The following is a 17,201-nucleotide window of genomic DNA, read 5'->3' as shown; positions in this document are numbered from 1 at the left end:
TTTGACTTGTCTTTACTTCCAATTTACTTCTGTCCTCTGTGTGAATGTCAGCAGTCTTCTCTGTTACTCGTTTCTCTTCGCCCGTCTGAAGGGAAGAGCATGAAGAAGAGTTTGCATTTACGCTCAGTGGTCACTGTATTAGGTACACCTCTACACCCGCTTGTTAATATACATTTCTAATTAGCCAATCATGTGGCAGCAACTCAATGCACAAAAGCATGCAGCCATGGTCAAGAGGCTCAGTTGTTGTTCAGACCAAACATCAGACTGGGGAAGAAATATGGTCTAAGTGACTTTGACTATGAAATGATTGTTGGTGCCAGAAGGGGTAGTTTGAATATTTCAGAACCTACTGATCTCCTGGGACTTCCATGCACAGCATGCTCTAGAGTTTACTGAGAATGGTGAGGGGGAAAAAAGGTGAGCGGTAGTTCTGTGGGCAAAAAAATCTCCTTGTGAATGAGAGAGGTCAGGGGAGAATGGTCAGACAAGAAATCTGACAAGAAAGCAACGTAACTCAAATAACCACACGTTACAACAGTGGCGTGCAGAAGAGCATCTCTGAATGTACAACTGGCCATAAGGAGTTTGTACGTTCCCCCTGTGATCGCACAAATTTCCTCTGGGTGTTCCAGTGTTCTCCCATAGTCCAAAGATGTACCGGTTGGTAGGATACCTGGTCATTATAAATTGCCCCATGATTAGACTATGGCTAAATCAGGGGTTGCTAGGCATCATGCCTCAAAAGTCCAGTAGGACCTATTCTGTACTGTATTTCAATAAGTAAATAAATGCTAGTATCTTTCCAGTAATACCACGGACACATATCTTGTTTAGCATCCTCATGTGTGGCACGTTGTCAAAAGCCTTAGAAAATCCAAGTAAACAACATTCACTGACTCCCCTTTGTCGATCCTGCCTGTTGTTCCCTCAAAGAATTCCAACAGATTTGTCAGACAAGATTTCCCCTTAAGGAAACCATGCTGACTCTGGTCTATTTTATCATGTGTCTCCAAGAACCCCAAAACCTCATCCTTAATAATGGACCCCAACATCTTTCCAACCACTGAAGTCAGTCTAACTGGCCTATCATTTTCTGTTTCATTGACTGACCTAACTTATGGGAAATCTGATTTTATGCAAATTCTTCCAAATATTTTAAAGCATTTTTCAAGCTGTTAATAATAAAACTTTTCTCTGTATTTATTAATGACTGGTTACAATATGTACATATTTAATTAAGGGTAGTGGGAGGGTAAAATTAAGGAATTATGGTGAGTCTATGTAGAGTGCTATGAGATGGGTAATTGTAGAAAATGGAGGTTTATGCCTGATGCAGATATTAGCTTCAGGACGGTTCTCAAGAGTGCCTGTAAAATTTATCAGGAACCCCACATATCAGAGCAGGTGATCAAAGTCTTGGTCCAGGGTGTAGACATTTCTAGTCAAGACCCTTCATCTGGACACAAGGTATTTATGAAGGGTCTTGACCCAAATATTGACTGCCTATTTGGTACCTGCCTCACCAGATTCCTCCAGCATTTTGTGTATTGCTCTTGTGTGTCAAATGTTGTCTGCTTCTGATTTCTAAGTGTGGGAGATGAGGGCCAGGGAACAGAAGGTGGAAGGGGCAGGGGAAGAGAAGAGCTAGAGTGCATGCAATGAGTTTGGGGGAGGGATGAGTGGGGAAATAATCACCCCCATCAAATACTCGATTGAATGTATACTCTTATATTTTTGTTTTTCAGCTCAGGTTTGGGTCACTGTTTCTTGTCACCACGGCAACACTGGACATCCAGGAGCCCAAGGTCATGTTTGTAAAGGAGGCGGGGAGGATCCGACATGTGAGTTGGCATACCTGGGGACATCTCATCAGGCTTTAGCGTTGGCCATCTCTCAGCATGGGAGACGGAAGGGGCTGTTCCCATGGCTACAGAATAAGGTTGCTAACCCTGCATGAACTAAAGATCAGGAAACCCAAAAGCATAACCTGAGCAGCAGCTGAAAATTCATACCTTCTTCCAACAATCATGACAGCAATCAACCTGTTGTCTTGCCCTGAGATGAATGACCAGTGAGGGAGGGGCAAGATTGGAGCTGGGATATCTGGAGGAAGGAAGCCATGCAAGTAAACTTCCAGGAAGTAATAGAGTTGACAATCCTAATCCAAAGACTCAGGTGCACAGAATATTACAGCACAGTACAGGCCCTTTGGCCCACAATGTTGTGCCAACCTTTCAACGTACCTCAGGATCAATCTAACCCATCCTTCCTATGTAGCCCTTCATTTTCTATCATCCTTATGCCTATCTAAAGGTTTCTTAAATGTCCCTAATATATCTGCCTCTGCCACCACCCCGGCAGGGTGTTCCAAACACCCACCACTCTCAGTGTTTAAAAAAAACTACTTCTGGCATTCTCCAATCACCTTAAAATTATACCCCCTGGTATTAGCCATTTCCATCCTGGGAAAAAAATCTCTGGTTATGCACTAAGTCTATGCCTCTTATCGTCATGCATACCTTTATTGGGTCTCCTCCCATCTGCCTTTGCTCCAAAGAGAAAAGCCCTAATTTGCTCAACCAAGACATGTCCTGTGGTCCAGCAGCACCCTGGTAAATCTCGTTTGCATCCTCTCCAAAGCTTCCACATCCTTCCTACAATGAGGCAACTAGAACTGAACACAATATTCCAAGTGTGGTCTAACCAGATCTGCAATATTACTTTGTGGCTCTTGATACTCATTGCCCCGACTAATGAAGCCCAACACACCATACGCCTTAATAATCCTATCGACTTGCACGGCAACTTTGAGGAATCTATGGACATCGACTCCAAGATCTCTCTGTTACTCCACACTGCTTAGAATTCTGCAATTAACCCTGTGCAGTAATCTGCTTCAAATTCGACCTTCCAAAGTGAATCACTTCACTTTTCAGGATTGAACTCCATCTGCTATTTCTCAGCCCAGCTCTGCATGTTGTCAACATTCGACACTATCCAGAACTCCACCAATCTTTGTGTCATCTGCAAACTTACTAACTCACCCTTCCACTTTCTCATTCAAGTCATTATAAAAATCACAAAGAGCAGGGGTCACAGAACAGATCTCTGCGGAACACCACTGGTTACTGATCTCCAGGGAGAATACGACCAATTACCACCCTCCCGCCCCCATCTTCTGTCATCTTCATTATGTGCCGTGTCCTATGACATGGACGATCATGCTCTTTTTACTGCAATAGTTCTTGGCAATTTTTTCTGCAGAAGTGGATTGCCATTGCCTTCTTCTGGGTAGTGTCTTTACAAGACGGCTGACCCCAGTCGTTATCAATACTCTTCAGAGATTGTCGGCTCGGTGTCAGTGGTCGCTTAATCAGCTGCTCAGACAAACATCCACCACCTGCTCCTGTGGTTTCTTGTGACCCTGATCAGGGGGGCTAAGCAGGTGCTACACCTTGCCCAAGGGTGACCTGCAGACGAGTGGAGAGGCATCTTACACCACCTTTGATAGAAACATATCTCCACACTGCCACCTCTGCCTTCTATGGGCAAGCCAATTGTGTATCAATTGTACAAGTCAATGAATCAGTGACCATATTACAGGAAACCAGGGTAGAGGTGACAGTTCAGCAGAGTACCTGCGAACATTCAAGGTTGATGAGATACAACTTTGGGTCTGAACAGAATCAGACGATAAGGGGATCAGGCAGGAAAAGTGGCAGACTTGGGAGATCAAGGGGGTAGGAATAATGGTGGAACAGGAGAGAGGCTGAGAAGCCATATACGATCTCTATTTCTGACATTCTTGCTTTCAGAGTGAATTTCAGAGTGCTACCTCAGAATAGGTCACGTGTAACAGAACTCTTCAGCTAACTTCAGGGTGGCATGGTAACACAACACTTTACATTGCCAGCAATCACCAGTTGGGGTTCCATTCCCACCACTGCCTACAAGATGTCTGTATGAGTATTTCTGTTCTCCCCATGACCACATGGATTTCCTCTAGGTGCCCCAGTTTCCTCCCACATTCCCACCAGGATACATCTTCTGAAATGTTGACACTGTCAAACTTGAGACTGTTCGCCTTTTCCATTTCTGATCCCTCGATGAGGACTGGTGTGTTTTCCTTCAACTTCCCCTTCCTGAGGTTCACAAGCCTTGGTCTTACAGACATTGAGTGCAAGATTATTGTGACACCACTCAACCAGCTGATCTATCTCGCTCCTGTACGCCTCCTCATCCCCATCTGAAATTCTGCCAACAATAGCTGTGTCATCAGCAAATTTATAGATGGTGTTTGAGCTGTGCCTAGCCACACAGTCATGGGCGTGGAGCAGTAGGTTAAGAACGCATCACAGAGGTGCACCAGTGTTGATTGTCAGTGAGGAGGTGATGTTACTTCCAATCTGCACTGACTGTGGTCTCCCGATGAGGAAGTCAAGGATCCAGTTGCAGAGGGAGGTACAAGGTCCAGGTTTTGGGCCTTGTTGATTAGAACTGAGGGTCTGATTGTGTTGAACTGCAGTCAATAAACAGCAGTCTGAACTATTGTCCAGGTGATCCAACACCGAAAAGACAGCAACATTCACCCACCTCTGGGAATTCTCCCCTCTGTTGATTTTAGCTTTAAAGCCACACAATTAATCCTTTATTGTCTAACAAGCCCCTATGTCGAAACTAAGTTTTCAGAGAACACATCCCTCCCAAAAATAACGATTTTCTAACCCTCCCACAACTTTACAGTTTAAATATCATTGGGCATTCCAGCTCCACATTCCAGTCCTCACGAAGGATCTCAGCCTGAAATGTCGACATTTATTTCATAGAAACATAGAAACATAGAAAATAGGTGCAGGAGTAGGCCATTCGGCCCTTCGAGCCTGCACCGCCATTTATTATGATCATGGCTGATCATCCAACTCAGAACCCCGCCCCAGCCTTCCCTCCATACCCACTGACCCCCATAGCCACAAGGGCCATATCTAACTCCCTCTTAAATATAGCCAATGAACTGGCCTCAACTGTTTCCTGTGGCAGAGAATTCCACAGATTCACCACTCTCTGTGTGAAGTAGTTTTTCCTAATCTCGGGCCTAAAAGGCTTCCCCTCTATCCTCAAACTGTGGCCCCTCGTTCTGGACTTCCCCAACAACGGGAACAATCTTCCTGCATCTAGCCTGTCCAATCCCTTTAGGATCTTATACGTTTCAATCAGATCCCCCCTCAATCTTCTAAATTCCAATGAGTACAAGCCCAGTTCATCCAGTCTTTCATCATATGAAAGTCCTGCCATCCCAGGAATCAATCTGGTGAACCTTCTTTGTACTCCCTCTATGGCAAGGATGTCTTTCCTCAGATTAGGGGACCAAAACTGCACACAATACTCCAGGTGTGGTCTCACCAAGGCCTTGTACAACTGCAGTAGTACCTCCCTGCTCCTGTACTCGAATCCTCTCGCTATAAATGCCAGCATACCATTCGCCTTTTTCACCGCCTGCTGTACCTGCATGCCCACTTTCAATGACTGGTGTATAATGACACCCAGGTCTCGTTGCACCTCCCCTTTTCCTAATCGGCCACCATTCAGATAATAATCTGTTTTCCTATTTTTGCCACCAAAGTGGATAACTTCACATTTATCCACATTAAATTGCATCTGCCATGAATTTGCCCACTCACCCAACCTATCCAAGTCACCCTGCATCCTCTTAGCATCCTCCTCACAGCTAACACTGCCACCCAGCTTCGTGTCATCCACAAACTTGGAGATGCTGCATTTAATTCCCTCATCCAAGTCATTAATATATATTGTAAACAACTGGGGTCCCAGCACTGAGCCTTGCGGTACCCCACTAGTCACCGCCTGCCATTCTGAAAAGGTCCCGTTTATTCCCACTCTTTGCTTCCTGTCTGCTAACCAACTCTCCACCCACACCAATACCTTACCCCCAATACCGTGTGCTTTAAGTTTGCACACTAATCTCCTGTGTGGGACCTTGTCAAAAGCCTTCTGAAAATCCAAATATACCACATCCACTGGTTCTCCCCTATCCACTCTACTAGTTACATCCTCAAAAAATTCTATGAGATTCGTCAGACATGATTTTCCTTTCACAAATCCATGCTGACTTTGTCCGATCATTTCACCGCTTTCCAAATGTGCTGTTATCACATCTTTGATAACTGACTCCAGCAGTTTCCCCACCACCGACGTTAGGCTAACCGGTCTATAATTCCCCGGTTTCTCTCTCCCTCCTTTTTTAAAAAGTGGAGTTACATTAGCCACCCTCCAATCCTCAGGAACTAGTCCAGAATCTAACGAGTTTTGAAAAATTATCACTAATGCATCCACTATTTCTTGGGCTACTTCCTTAAGCACCCTGGGATGCAGACCATCTGGCCCTGGGGATTTATCTGCCTTCAATCCCTTCAATTTACCTAACACCACTTCCCTACTAACATGTATTTCGCTCAGTTCCTCCATCTCACTGGACCCTCTGTCCCCTACTATTTCTGGAAGATTATTTATGTCCTCCCTAGTGAAGACAGAACCAAAGTAATTATTCAATTGGTCTGCCATGTCCTTGCTCCCCATAATCAATTCACCTGTTTCTGTCTGCAGGGGACCTACATTTGTCTTTACCAGTCTTTTCCTTTTTACATATCTATAAAAGCTTTTACAGTCCGTTTTTACGTTCCCTGCCAGTTTTCTCTCATAATCTTTTTTCCCCTTCCTAATTAAGCCCTTTGTCCTCCTCTGCTGAACTCTGAATTTCTCCCAGTCCTCAGGTGAGCCACTTTCTCTGGCTAATTTGTATGCTTCTTCTTTGGAATTGATACTATCTCTAATTTCTCTTGTCAGCCATGGGTGCACTACCTTCCTTGATTTATTCTTTTGCCAAACTGGGATGAACAATTGTTGTAGTTCATCCATGCAACCTTTAAATGCTTGCCATTGCATATCCACCGTCAATCCTTTAAGTGTCATTTGCCAGTCTATCTTAGCTAATTCACGTCTCATACCTTCAAAGTTACCCCTCTTTAAGTTCAGAACCTTTGTTTCTGAATTAACTATGTCACTCTCCATCTTAATGAAGAATTCCACCATATTATGGTCACTCTTACCCAAGGGGCCTCTCACGACAAGATCGCTAATTAACCCTTCCTCATTGCTCAAAACCCAGTCCAGAATAGCCTGCTCTCTGGTTGGTTCCTCGACATGTTGGTTCAAAAAACCATCCCGCATACATTCCAAGAAATCCTCTTCCTCAGCACCTTTACCAATTTGGTTCACCCAATCTACATGTAGATTGAAGTCACCCATTATAACTGCTGTTCCTTTATTGCACACATTTCTAATTTCTCGTTTAATACCATCTCCGACCTCACTACTACTGTTAGGTGGCCTGTACACAACTCCCACCAGCGTCTTCTGCCCCTTAGTGTTACGCAGCTCTACCCATATCGATTCCACATCTTCCCGGCTTATGTCCTTCCTTTCTATTGCGTTAATCTCTTCTTTAACCAGCAACGCCACCCCACCTCCCCTTCCTTCATGTCTATCCCTCCTGAATATTGAATATCCCTGAACGTTGAGCTCCCATCCCTGGTCACCCTGGAGCCATGTCTCTGTGATCCCAACTATATCATAATCATTAATAACAATCTGCGCTTTCAATTCATCCACCTTATTACGAATGCTCCTTGCATTGACACACAAAGCCTTCAGGTGCTCTTTTACAACTCTCTTAGCCCTCCACAGATGCTGCCTGACCAGCTGAAAAAAAAATTGACTCAAAAAAAGTTACTCCTCCCAAGCCGTCTGGCTGATCAACACCTCCACACATTAACCTACCTCACTACTCCCTCACTAACACTACACACACACAAACCATGCTTCTTCACAGCCCAACAGCATTCATACCCCATGCACTGCCACTTTATACTTACACTCCACCCCTCATACCTACACTGACACAGTCACTGTCCTACTGTCCTTTCATATGCCCTGCTGCTACTGAGAAGAGTTCCTCTTGTCAAGAGTCATTTTATCATTTCATAGTCATAGTCATACTTTACTGATCCCGGGGGAAATTGGTTTTCATTACAGTTGCACCATAAATAATTAAATAGTAATAAAACCATAAATAGTTAAATAGTAATATGTAAATTATGCCAGGAAATAAGTCCAGGACCAGCCTATTGGCTCAGGGTGTCTGACCCCCCAAGGGAGGAGTTGTAAAGTTTGATGGCCACAGGCAGGAATGACTTCCTACGACGCTCTGTGCTGCATCTCGGTGGAATGAGTCTCTGGCTGAATGTACTCCTGTGTCCAACCAGTACATTATGTAGTGGATGGGAGACATTGTCCAAGATGGCATGCAACTTGGCCAGCATCCTCTTTTCAGACACCACCGTGAGAGAGTCCAGTTCCATCCCCACAACATCACTGGCCTTACAAATGAGTTTGTTGATTCTGTTGGTGTCTGCCACCCTCAGCCTGCTGCCCCAGCACACAACAGCAAACATGATCGCACTGGCCACCACAGACTCGTAGAACATCCTCAGCATCGTCCGTCAGATGTTAAAAGGACCTCAGTCTCCTCAGGAAATAGAGACGGCTCTGACCCTTCTTGTAGACAGCCTCAGTGTTCCTTGACCAGTCCAGTTTATTGTCAGAGCCACCTTATGTTCAGATACTCCTGTACCTAGCATCACTTTATGGATGGACAATCAGTCCATATAGATAAGCTAACCTTGTATAGCCACACTCAACAGTTACTTGTACAATGTGTTTTAATGAATTGCTTTTATATTTATAGTGATTTTTATGCTTATTGTGTCTTTGTGCTGCATCGGATCCGGAGTAACAATCATTCCATTCTCCTTTACACTTGCGTACTGAAGAATGACAATAAACAATCTTGAATCTCGAGTTCCTCCAGCATTTTGTGTGTTGCTCCAGGTTTCTAGCATCTGCATTACTTCTGGTGGTGCTCTGCTGTCCTCTAGTGGGAAGTAGTTACCTTGCACCCAGCAAGAGGCAGAATGACAGGGGACTCGTTTATTTGATATGTGCATGTTCCCAGGACATCCCAAACTAGTTACAGACCATGGGACAAAAAGCAACTTGCTGAAGCTCAGTGGGTAACATGTGTCCAGGGGCTAAGGTATGTTTGATGGTGAGGTATGGCTGCATCAGGACTGAGAGTGGAGAGGGAAGATAGTATAGAAGTGAGTGGGAGGGCTGAGGCAGAAGCTGGTAGATGATAGGTGGAAACAGATAGGGAAAAGTGATGGACAGGTAGAATCAGGTAGGGGAGGAGATAGGGGAGGTGAAACAAGGGAGAAGAAACCTGGGTGATGGACAGATGGAAGAGGGGGAGAGGATGCTGTGTCTTGGTAAAGAGGGGTTGAAAAAGAGAACAAAGGAAGTGAGAACCCGGCTGGATGGCTGGGCATGGGAAAAGAACACGGATAGTGGGATGCATGACATTTGAAAGTTCAACATCTCCACCCTGTGCACTACCCAACTGGAATATGAGATGTTCTTGTAGACACAAAAGATTCCGTAAATGCTGGAATCTAAGCAACACACACAAAATGCTGGAAGAATTCAGCAAGCCCTCTAAGCAATTATGGAGAGGAATGAAAAGTCGATATTTTGGGCCAGGACCATTCCGCTGGACTGGAAAGGACATATTAATGTTGTTAATATACCTCCCATATCCAGATTCCACCTACTGACCATCCTCTGGGTGAAAAAGTTACCCAGTCAAAACTGATAGGTGTGAAAACATACAGACAGCTCTGATAACCTATCTGACAATTGGGAAATCCCAATGGCTCAGCGCCTACAGTGCCTATAAAAAGTATTCACCCCCACCCCCCCCTTTAAGTTTTCATGTTTTATTCTTTTATAGCATTGAATCACAGTGGATGTAATCTTTTTTAAAAGACACATTCATGTCAAAGTGAATACAGATCTCTACAAAGTGATCTAAATTACAGAAATAAAACACTAAATAACTGATTGCTCTGATCGCTTGCCACTCTCCCATAAAGCTGCGACTGGTGAAACACCCGGGCAACAGTTATTGTATGTGCAGTCTCTCCCATCACAGCCACTGAAGCTTGTAACTCCTCCTGCGTTGTCATAGGTCTCTTGGTGGCCTCCCTCACTAGTCCCCTTCTTGCACAGTCACTCAGCTTTTGAGGACGGCCTGCTCGAGGCAGATTTACAGCTGTGCCATATTCTTTCCATTTCTTGTTGATTGACTAACTGTACACCAAGGGATATTCAGTGACTTGGAAATTTTCTTGTATCCTTCTCCTGACTTGAGCTTTTCAATAACCTTTTAGCCGAGATGCTTGGTGTGTTCTTGTGTCTTCATGGTGTAGTTTGTGCCAAGATACCGACTCACCAGCAGGTGTATTTTTACTACAGTCAAGTAAAACACCTTGACTGCACCCAGGTGATCTCCTTTTAACAAATTATGTGACTTCTAAAACCATCTGGCTAAACCAGTGATGATTTGGTGTGTCATATTCAAGGGGGGGGTGATGGGGGTGAATACTTATGCAATCAATTATTTTGCATTTTATATTTGTAATTAATTTAGATAACTTTGCAGAAATCTGTTTTCACTTTGACACGAAATGGTCTTTGTCTGTTGATCAGTGTCAAAAAAAGCCAAATTAAATCCACTGTGATTCAATGTTGTAAAACAATAAAACATGAAAACTTCCAGGGGGTGGGGGGGGGGCGAATACTTTTTGCAGGCACTGTAGCTCACCAGATACTGATTCCCAGTCTCCCTTTCACACATCAAAGCCCTGACTCCCTGCACTGCTTTTCACTCAGTTGGTACCGTTTCAGGATCAGTATCTGGGTGCCACAGTAGCTGCGTGGTTAGCGTGATGCTGCTATGGTTCCAGGCATTCCAGAATTCCGGCACCATCTGTAAGAGGTTTGTATGTTCTCCCCATGAACCATGCCGGTTTCCTCCCACAGTCCAAAGACGTACTGATTAGTAGGTTAATTGATCATTGTAAATTGTCCTGTGATTAGGCTTCTGTTAAATCGGTGGGTCATTGGGCTGAAAGGGCCCGTTCCAAGCCATATCTCTAAATAAAATAAATAATCAGAAGCCGGTTTACCATCACTGACATCGGTCGTGAAATTTGTTTTGCGGCAATATATAAATTACTGTAAAGTTTAGCTTTACTTGCCACAAGTACAGTACATCAAAATAATGCTTTTATTTTGTACGTGATGAATATAACTAATCTTTAAAAATTACTATCAGAATTCATCAAAAGTAAATAGTGCAAGAGGAGAGCAAGATAGCGAGGTGGTGTCGATGGATTCACTGTCCCCAGTCTCTTGGAGCAGACACAGTTCTGCTTGTACTTACCGGATTCATGGGAATATTTATTATTTTACCATGTAATAACTTTTAAAAAGTGATTTAATACTATTAAGAGATAACAGTAATAAGAGATGAGAGATAAAGAGCAATATTAAGAGATAACATCCTATATTCTGAAAAATCTGCTAATGAAACTATCCCATGGTCTGCATCATGGAGTTATACTGTTAAAGATGGAAGACTAACTATTTGCAACATGTACATCGAAACATACAGTGGTGAAATGTGTTGCTTGCATTGAGAATGTGCTGGGATGTGCAAGAGTCGCAATGGTTCTGGTGCCAACATAGCATATCCTCAACTTAACCTAACTCATATGTCTTTGAAATATGGAAGGAAACCCACATTTAATGTACCTGCCATCCCCACTTCCTTCGGCAGCTCATCGCATTGACTGACCAACCTCTGCGTGACAAAGTTACCCCACAGTTAAGTGTTATAGGTATGAAAACATCTACCGATAGCTCTGATAATCTGCTAATTGATTACTGGGAAATCCCAATGGCTCAGAGGGACAATGTACAAACGCCCTATAGATAGTGGTGGCAATTGAACCCCTATCTTACAGCTTATAAAGTGTCACGCTAACCATCATACTACCATGCCACCCCTAGTAAGGGGTGCAAATTTGCAAGGGCAGCAAATTTCCTTTTCTGGAGATCATCAATCAATTGGGTGGATATTTTACATATTTACTTTGCTTAGGTATAGATTTTCATAAATTCTATTGTATTTTGTTGTTTTTCTATAAATGCCTGCAGGAAAATTAATCTCAGGGTAGCATGTGGTAACATGTTCGTACTTTTGATAATAAATTTACATTGACTGTTAGGACAATGAACAGCATTGATAGTACAGGTTTATGATTTCAAAGTTAGTTCTTGACTTAAATTTAAATCGAGATCTCTGTGTCTGACCAACGTGTTATTGCATTTGTTACATTGATAACTAGGAGGGCCATTTTGTTGAAGTGGAAGGATAAATCAGCTCCCACTTTGTCACAACAGTTCTGTCAAGTGATGCTATGTCTTAGTTTGAAGAAAATTAGAAGCCGAACCTTTGAACCTTTACTTGATTTTGAGAAAAGATGGGGTTCATTTGCTTGTTATTATCATTTCAGTTCATTGATAGATTTCCTCCAAGATCTAATTGTAAATTGTTGGTATTTTGTTTTCTTGCTGGCAGTTTGATGTTTATCTTTAGAAGCTTTTTGTATGACGCATGGCTCTGGGGTTGAACACCAAATGGGGTTTTCCCCCCACTTTTTCTGCTTAGGGTTTTTTTTATTATCACAAAGATTTTTCAATCTTTAAAATAATGGTTGTTTTCCTTGAGACATTCTAAGTGTTGCTTACTTTGATGTACTCATGTTATTTTTGAATAATATAATAATAAAATTTGAAAAGAAAGAAATTTAAATCGAGAGCTACAGTGGTGAGATTCGGTTTCATCTCTCCTGATCAATAATCTATGGTAGAGTAACCTTAGATTATGTGACTTGGGATGGCCAACCTGTGGAGGGATAGGATAATCTTTACTAACTGTACAAATAAGGGTTAGCAAGTTGTGGGCATGCATTGTTGAAGCCAGAATCGTGGTGACACTTGTGAGCTGACCTTAGTACATCCTCGAAGCAAGTGACGCACTTCACTGTATGTAATGCCGTGACAAGTTGTGAAAAGCGAGTGTGAATATTGAACTCAGTAAGCTATAGAAAGAGGCAGGAGCGAAAACATCAGAGAATCAACTGCACCTGCAATATAAACTGGTATCTCTCCTTACAGATAACACTTCACATGACCAAGCAGTGGGAGTCTGAGGTACCACTTTGGATTATCATTGGAAGCTCACTAGGAGGGCTTCTTCTGCTAGCATTGCTCACTCTCGCTCTGTGGAAGGTAAGTCCAGTGTTCACCAGCAACTTGTACATTGACATATTCAACAACATTTGTACCTGGAGCAAAAAACAAGATGCTAGAGGAACTCAGGGGGTCAGATCCAATCCAGATGAAGGGCCTCAACCCCAAACCATAAGATACAGGAACAGAATTAGGCCATTCAGCTCATCGAGACTACTCCACCATTCCATGGCTTATTTGTTATCCCTCTCAACCGCATTCTCGTACCTTCTCCCCAAAACCTTTAATGCCATTATTAACCAAGAACCTATTTAAACATATCTAAAGATTTGGTCACCACAGCTGTCTGTGACAATGAATTCCACAGATTCACCACCCTCTGGCTAAAGAAATTCATCCTTATCTCTGTTCTAAAGGAGCGTCCTTGTATGCCGACATGCCCTCTGGTCCTAGTCTCCCCCACTATAGAAAGCATCCTCCCACATCCACTTCACCTAGGTGAATTGGTTCAATAAGATCCTCACTTATTCTGAGCTCCAGTGAGTACTGGCCCAGAGCCATCAAACAGTCCTGATATGTTAACTCTTTCATTCCTGACATCACTCTGGTGAACCTCCTCTGCCCCCTCTCCAATACCAGCACACCCTTAGACAAGAGTCCCAAACCTGCTCTCAATATCCAAGTATGGTCTGACCAATGCCTTAGCATCCATTTCCCTCCATATACTAGAGGGACTTGCGGCATGTCCTCAGATTCTGTTGGTTGTTGACACAAACAATGCATTTCACTGCATGTTTTTGTGTTTTGGTGTACAATTGGTAACTTAAAATAATCTAATCTTATTTTTAAGATGCTGCTTGACATGCTAAGTTCCTCCATTATGGTTTATGCTCGGGCTTCCAGCCTCTAAGCAAGTTTACTACCCAGGTGCAAGTTTGAGAGGGACTGTACCAAGCATTCAGTGCATCTCAGTTCTGTGCATCCAGACCTCCTGCAGGCCTTAGTGCCATACCCTCCTAGGAAGCAGAGAGATGTACAGCAACTGGGCTTCAGGGGCAAGGATCTCTTCATCTCTTCAAAATATCTCTGACCAATAAGGATATTTAAAAATCATTCAGCGATTTTAATAATCAGGGGGAAAAAGTTATATAATACCTGAATATAAAAGCACAATAAGTAAAACAAAGGGAAAGTATAAATGCCTTGCATTCACTTTCTCCATCAGAACCAGGCTATGCAGCACCACCATGGCCAGCCCAAATTTGGGGGCACCGAATGCAAGTGCATTTGGGCCCTCAAATTACTGCCCTTGTGCTTTATCCCTGGACTCAGCCACAGTGCACAGCCTTGCACTTGCTCTCTGACTTCCAACTCTGCAATGAGCAGATGGAAAAGACAGAAATGACCGGACCAGTACAAGCCATCTCTCCCAGGGTTTTCTACAGAACCTCCTGTGAAGGGTCAGTGTCAAACAGACCACAGCAAAAACATCTCAAACTATTTCATTATCAACTACAGGTAATGCTGATAACGAAACATTACCTCCTAGCTCTTGAGCTCAATCCCCGACTAACACACTGAGCCTGAAAGGGTAGATAATGAGGCCACATTGAATAGTCTTATGTGACCTCGAGGAGAGAGGAGTAAAGAAGCAAATACAGCAAGCAGGCAGTGAGAAGACCCGACAATCAAAACTGGGCTGTTATCAGGAAGTATTTCACCCAGTGGATGATGAATTTCTGAACTTTTCTCCCTAAAGAACTATTAATGTTAATGCCAGGTTTGAAGTCAATGGAAATCTTTGAAATGACCGGACCAGTACACGGCACCTTTGATGCATCTTTGTTAATTCTGGGTAATACTGAACCAAAACAAGTAAGCAGAATTAGAATATACACTCAGTAGTCACTTTATTAGGTACACCTGCTCTAACCAACCAATCACGGGGCAACAACTCAATGCATGCAGACATTGTCAAGAATTTTGTTGCTATTTAGACCAAACATCAGAATGGGGAAGAATTGTGATTTAAGTGACTTTGACCATGGAATAATTGCCAGTGCCAGACAGAGTGGTTTGAGCGTCTCAAAAACTACTTCTCTCCTGGGATTTACATGCACAAGTCTCTAGAGTTTACAGAGAATAGTGTGAAAAACAAAAGGACACTGCCAGAGGCAAAAACATCTTGTTAATGAGAGAGGTCAGGTTAGTTCAAGCTGACAGTAACTCAAACCACCATGCGTTCGACAGTGATGTGTCAAACTGCCCCTCTGGACACACATATCTAAGTGGATGGGCTACAGCAGAACAAGACCACGAACATACACTTATTGGGTACAGGAGGTACCTAATGAAGTGGCCACTAAGTGCAGATCATTGCTTTATGGAAATGATTTCTTGATCCCATATTAACATTGTGTAAAACTGCCTCTTCATAATCAATGAAGCATTGCACTAAAGGCACTGTGGTTGTTAATAGACTGTTCCATTTAAACTTTTCCTGTACTTTCTTTATCATTTCTTCCATCCCCTTCTACCCTCACACACAAACAGCTGGGCTTTTTCCAAAGTGCTTATCGCAGGAGGAAGGAATACTTGTCAGCTCCAAATGGTCACGTTGGGCACTTAAAGAAAACAAACCTCTGAAGACCTGACTGTCAAAGCAAGTGCTAAAGAGAAGATGTGAATTTATTCATCCATACTGCGCTCAATGAGAAGAGGGCATGAGCATATAATTACTGTGTGCCCAGGATCAGCACACCAGACACACCTTCCTGTACTATTGTTTTCCGTTGACACCTCGCACTCAATTGGTTTTCTAAGGTGCAATACACTGTACTCCCCAGCACACACACCCTGTAAGGAAGTATGTTCTAACAGGGGTGTGATGCAGTTTACATTCTTTACTTGGAAAGTTGAACTTTGATTGACTGTGCTAAGTTTTGCACAGTCACTGTGGAAGTAAATGATACTGGCCAAGCCACTGACCTTTTAAGTTCTGCGTGGGGCCTTGCTAAAACAACAGAAACACGACTTGCAAGATGCAGTCTTTTTCTACAGAATACTGGCAATGTGCCAACTTTGTTTGTGGCTTCCATCGGATTTATTATGTTAAACTAAGTAACAATTTTACAGAATTTGCAGAGTATGTTTGTTGTTGCTGTTTCAAGTGTGAGGAAGCCACAACCCAGATAGGTTATGTATTCCTCTCTGGTATTTCTACCACTCTGCACTAGATAGATACAACACTGAGGGGCAGGACCAGGTATGTTATTTCAACATCCATCATTTTGTACACCCAATTCAGCCCCCACTGCTACAAAGAAAATAATCTCATTCAAGCCAATTTTCTACTCTTCCATTGGAGTGGTACTGGAGGATCTGTGGATAAAAAAAAAATCTGTGTGAAACATAACCTTGCTGTTAATTTGCCTATCCTGTACTTCAAGCATTTTCAGTTATTAATACAGATTATCAAGCATTCCTATTTTTTCTCCTGCCCATTCAGATAATGTTAAATGTAAAGTTCGAGTGAATAGGGTGAATGGGTTGAACTGCAATAAATTACTTCCAGATAGCTAAAGCTTCTAAAACTTTCCAGCAAAGTCCAACCAATAGAAGATTTTACACTTAAGTTCTCCTCAAATGTTAAATAATCATACTTGAGTAAAATTCATGTGCTTTGGATATTTACAGACTCTGTATTATATGTAAAACAATTCTTATATATGTAAATATTTGGAAAGATTTTGCATTTAAAATTCAAAGTGTTGAATATTTGTAATTATGCAAGACGATGGACAATGTGGTTTATCCATTGTTTGAGGTTGCTTGTTCTTTTTATTAAAACGTGAAAAGGGACAGGTAGCTCTTGTCGAATGCAATAATCAGTTCCTAAATCACACTGT

The 17,201-nt window shown here is 42.7% G+C and overlaps 1 protein-coding gene across 1 annotated transcript in view; it reads left to right on the top strand.

The window, feature by feature from the left end:
• Nucleotides 1-17,141, top strand: part of itga11a (integrin, alpha 11a) — a 217,425-nt gene extending 200,284 nt beyond the window's left edge. The window contains exons 28-30 of the mRNA XM_072278053.1: nucleotides 1,749-1,844; nucleotides 13,219-13,332; nucleotides 15,847-17,141. Coding sequence (XP_072134154.1) covers nucleotides 1,749-1,844; nucleotides 13,219-13,332; nucleotides 15,847-15,939 — 303 coding nt within the window. The 3' untranslated portion in view covers nucleotides 15,940-17,141. The remainder of the gene's footprint in view (nucleotides 1-1,748; nucleotides 1,845-13,218; nucleotides 13,333-15,846) is intronic.
• The last annotated feature ends 60 nt before the right edge of the window (nucleotides 17,142-17,201 follow it).

The sequence above is a fragment of the Mobula birostris genome, chromosome 14 (assembly GCF_030028105.1).
Source record: "Mobula birostris isolate sMobBir1 chromosome 14, sMobBir1.hap1, whole genome shotgun sequence".
In the NCBI taxonomy this organism is placed as follows: domain Eukaryota; kingdom Metazoa; phylum Chordata; class Chondrichthyes; order Myliobatiformes; family Myliobatidae; genus Mobula; species Mobula birostris.
The sequence above is the reverse complement of the archived record's forward strand: the minus strand, read 5'-3'. Positions and strand labels throughout refer to the sequence as shown.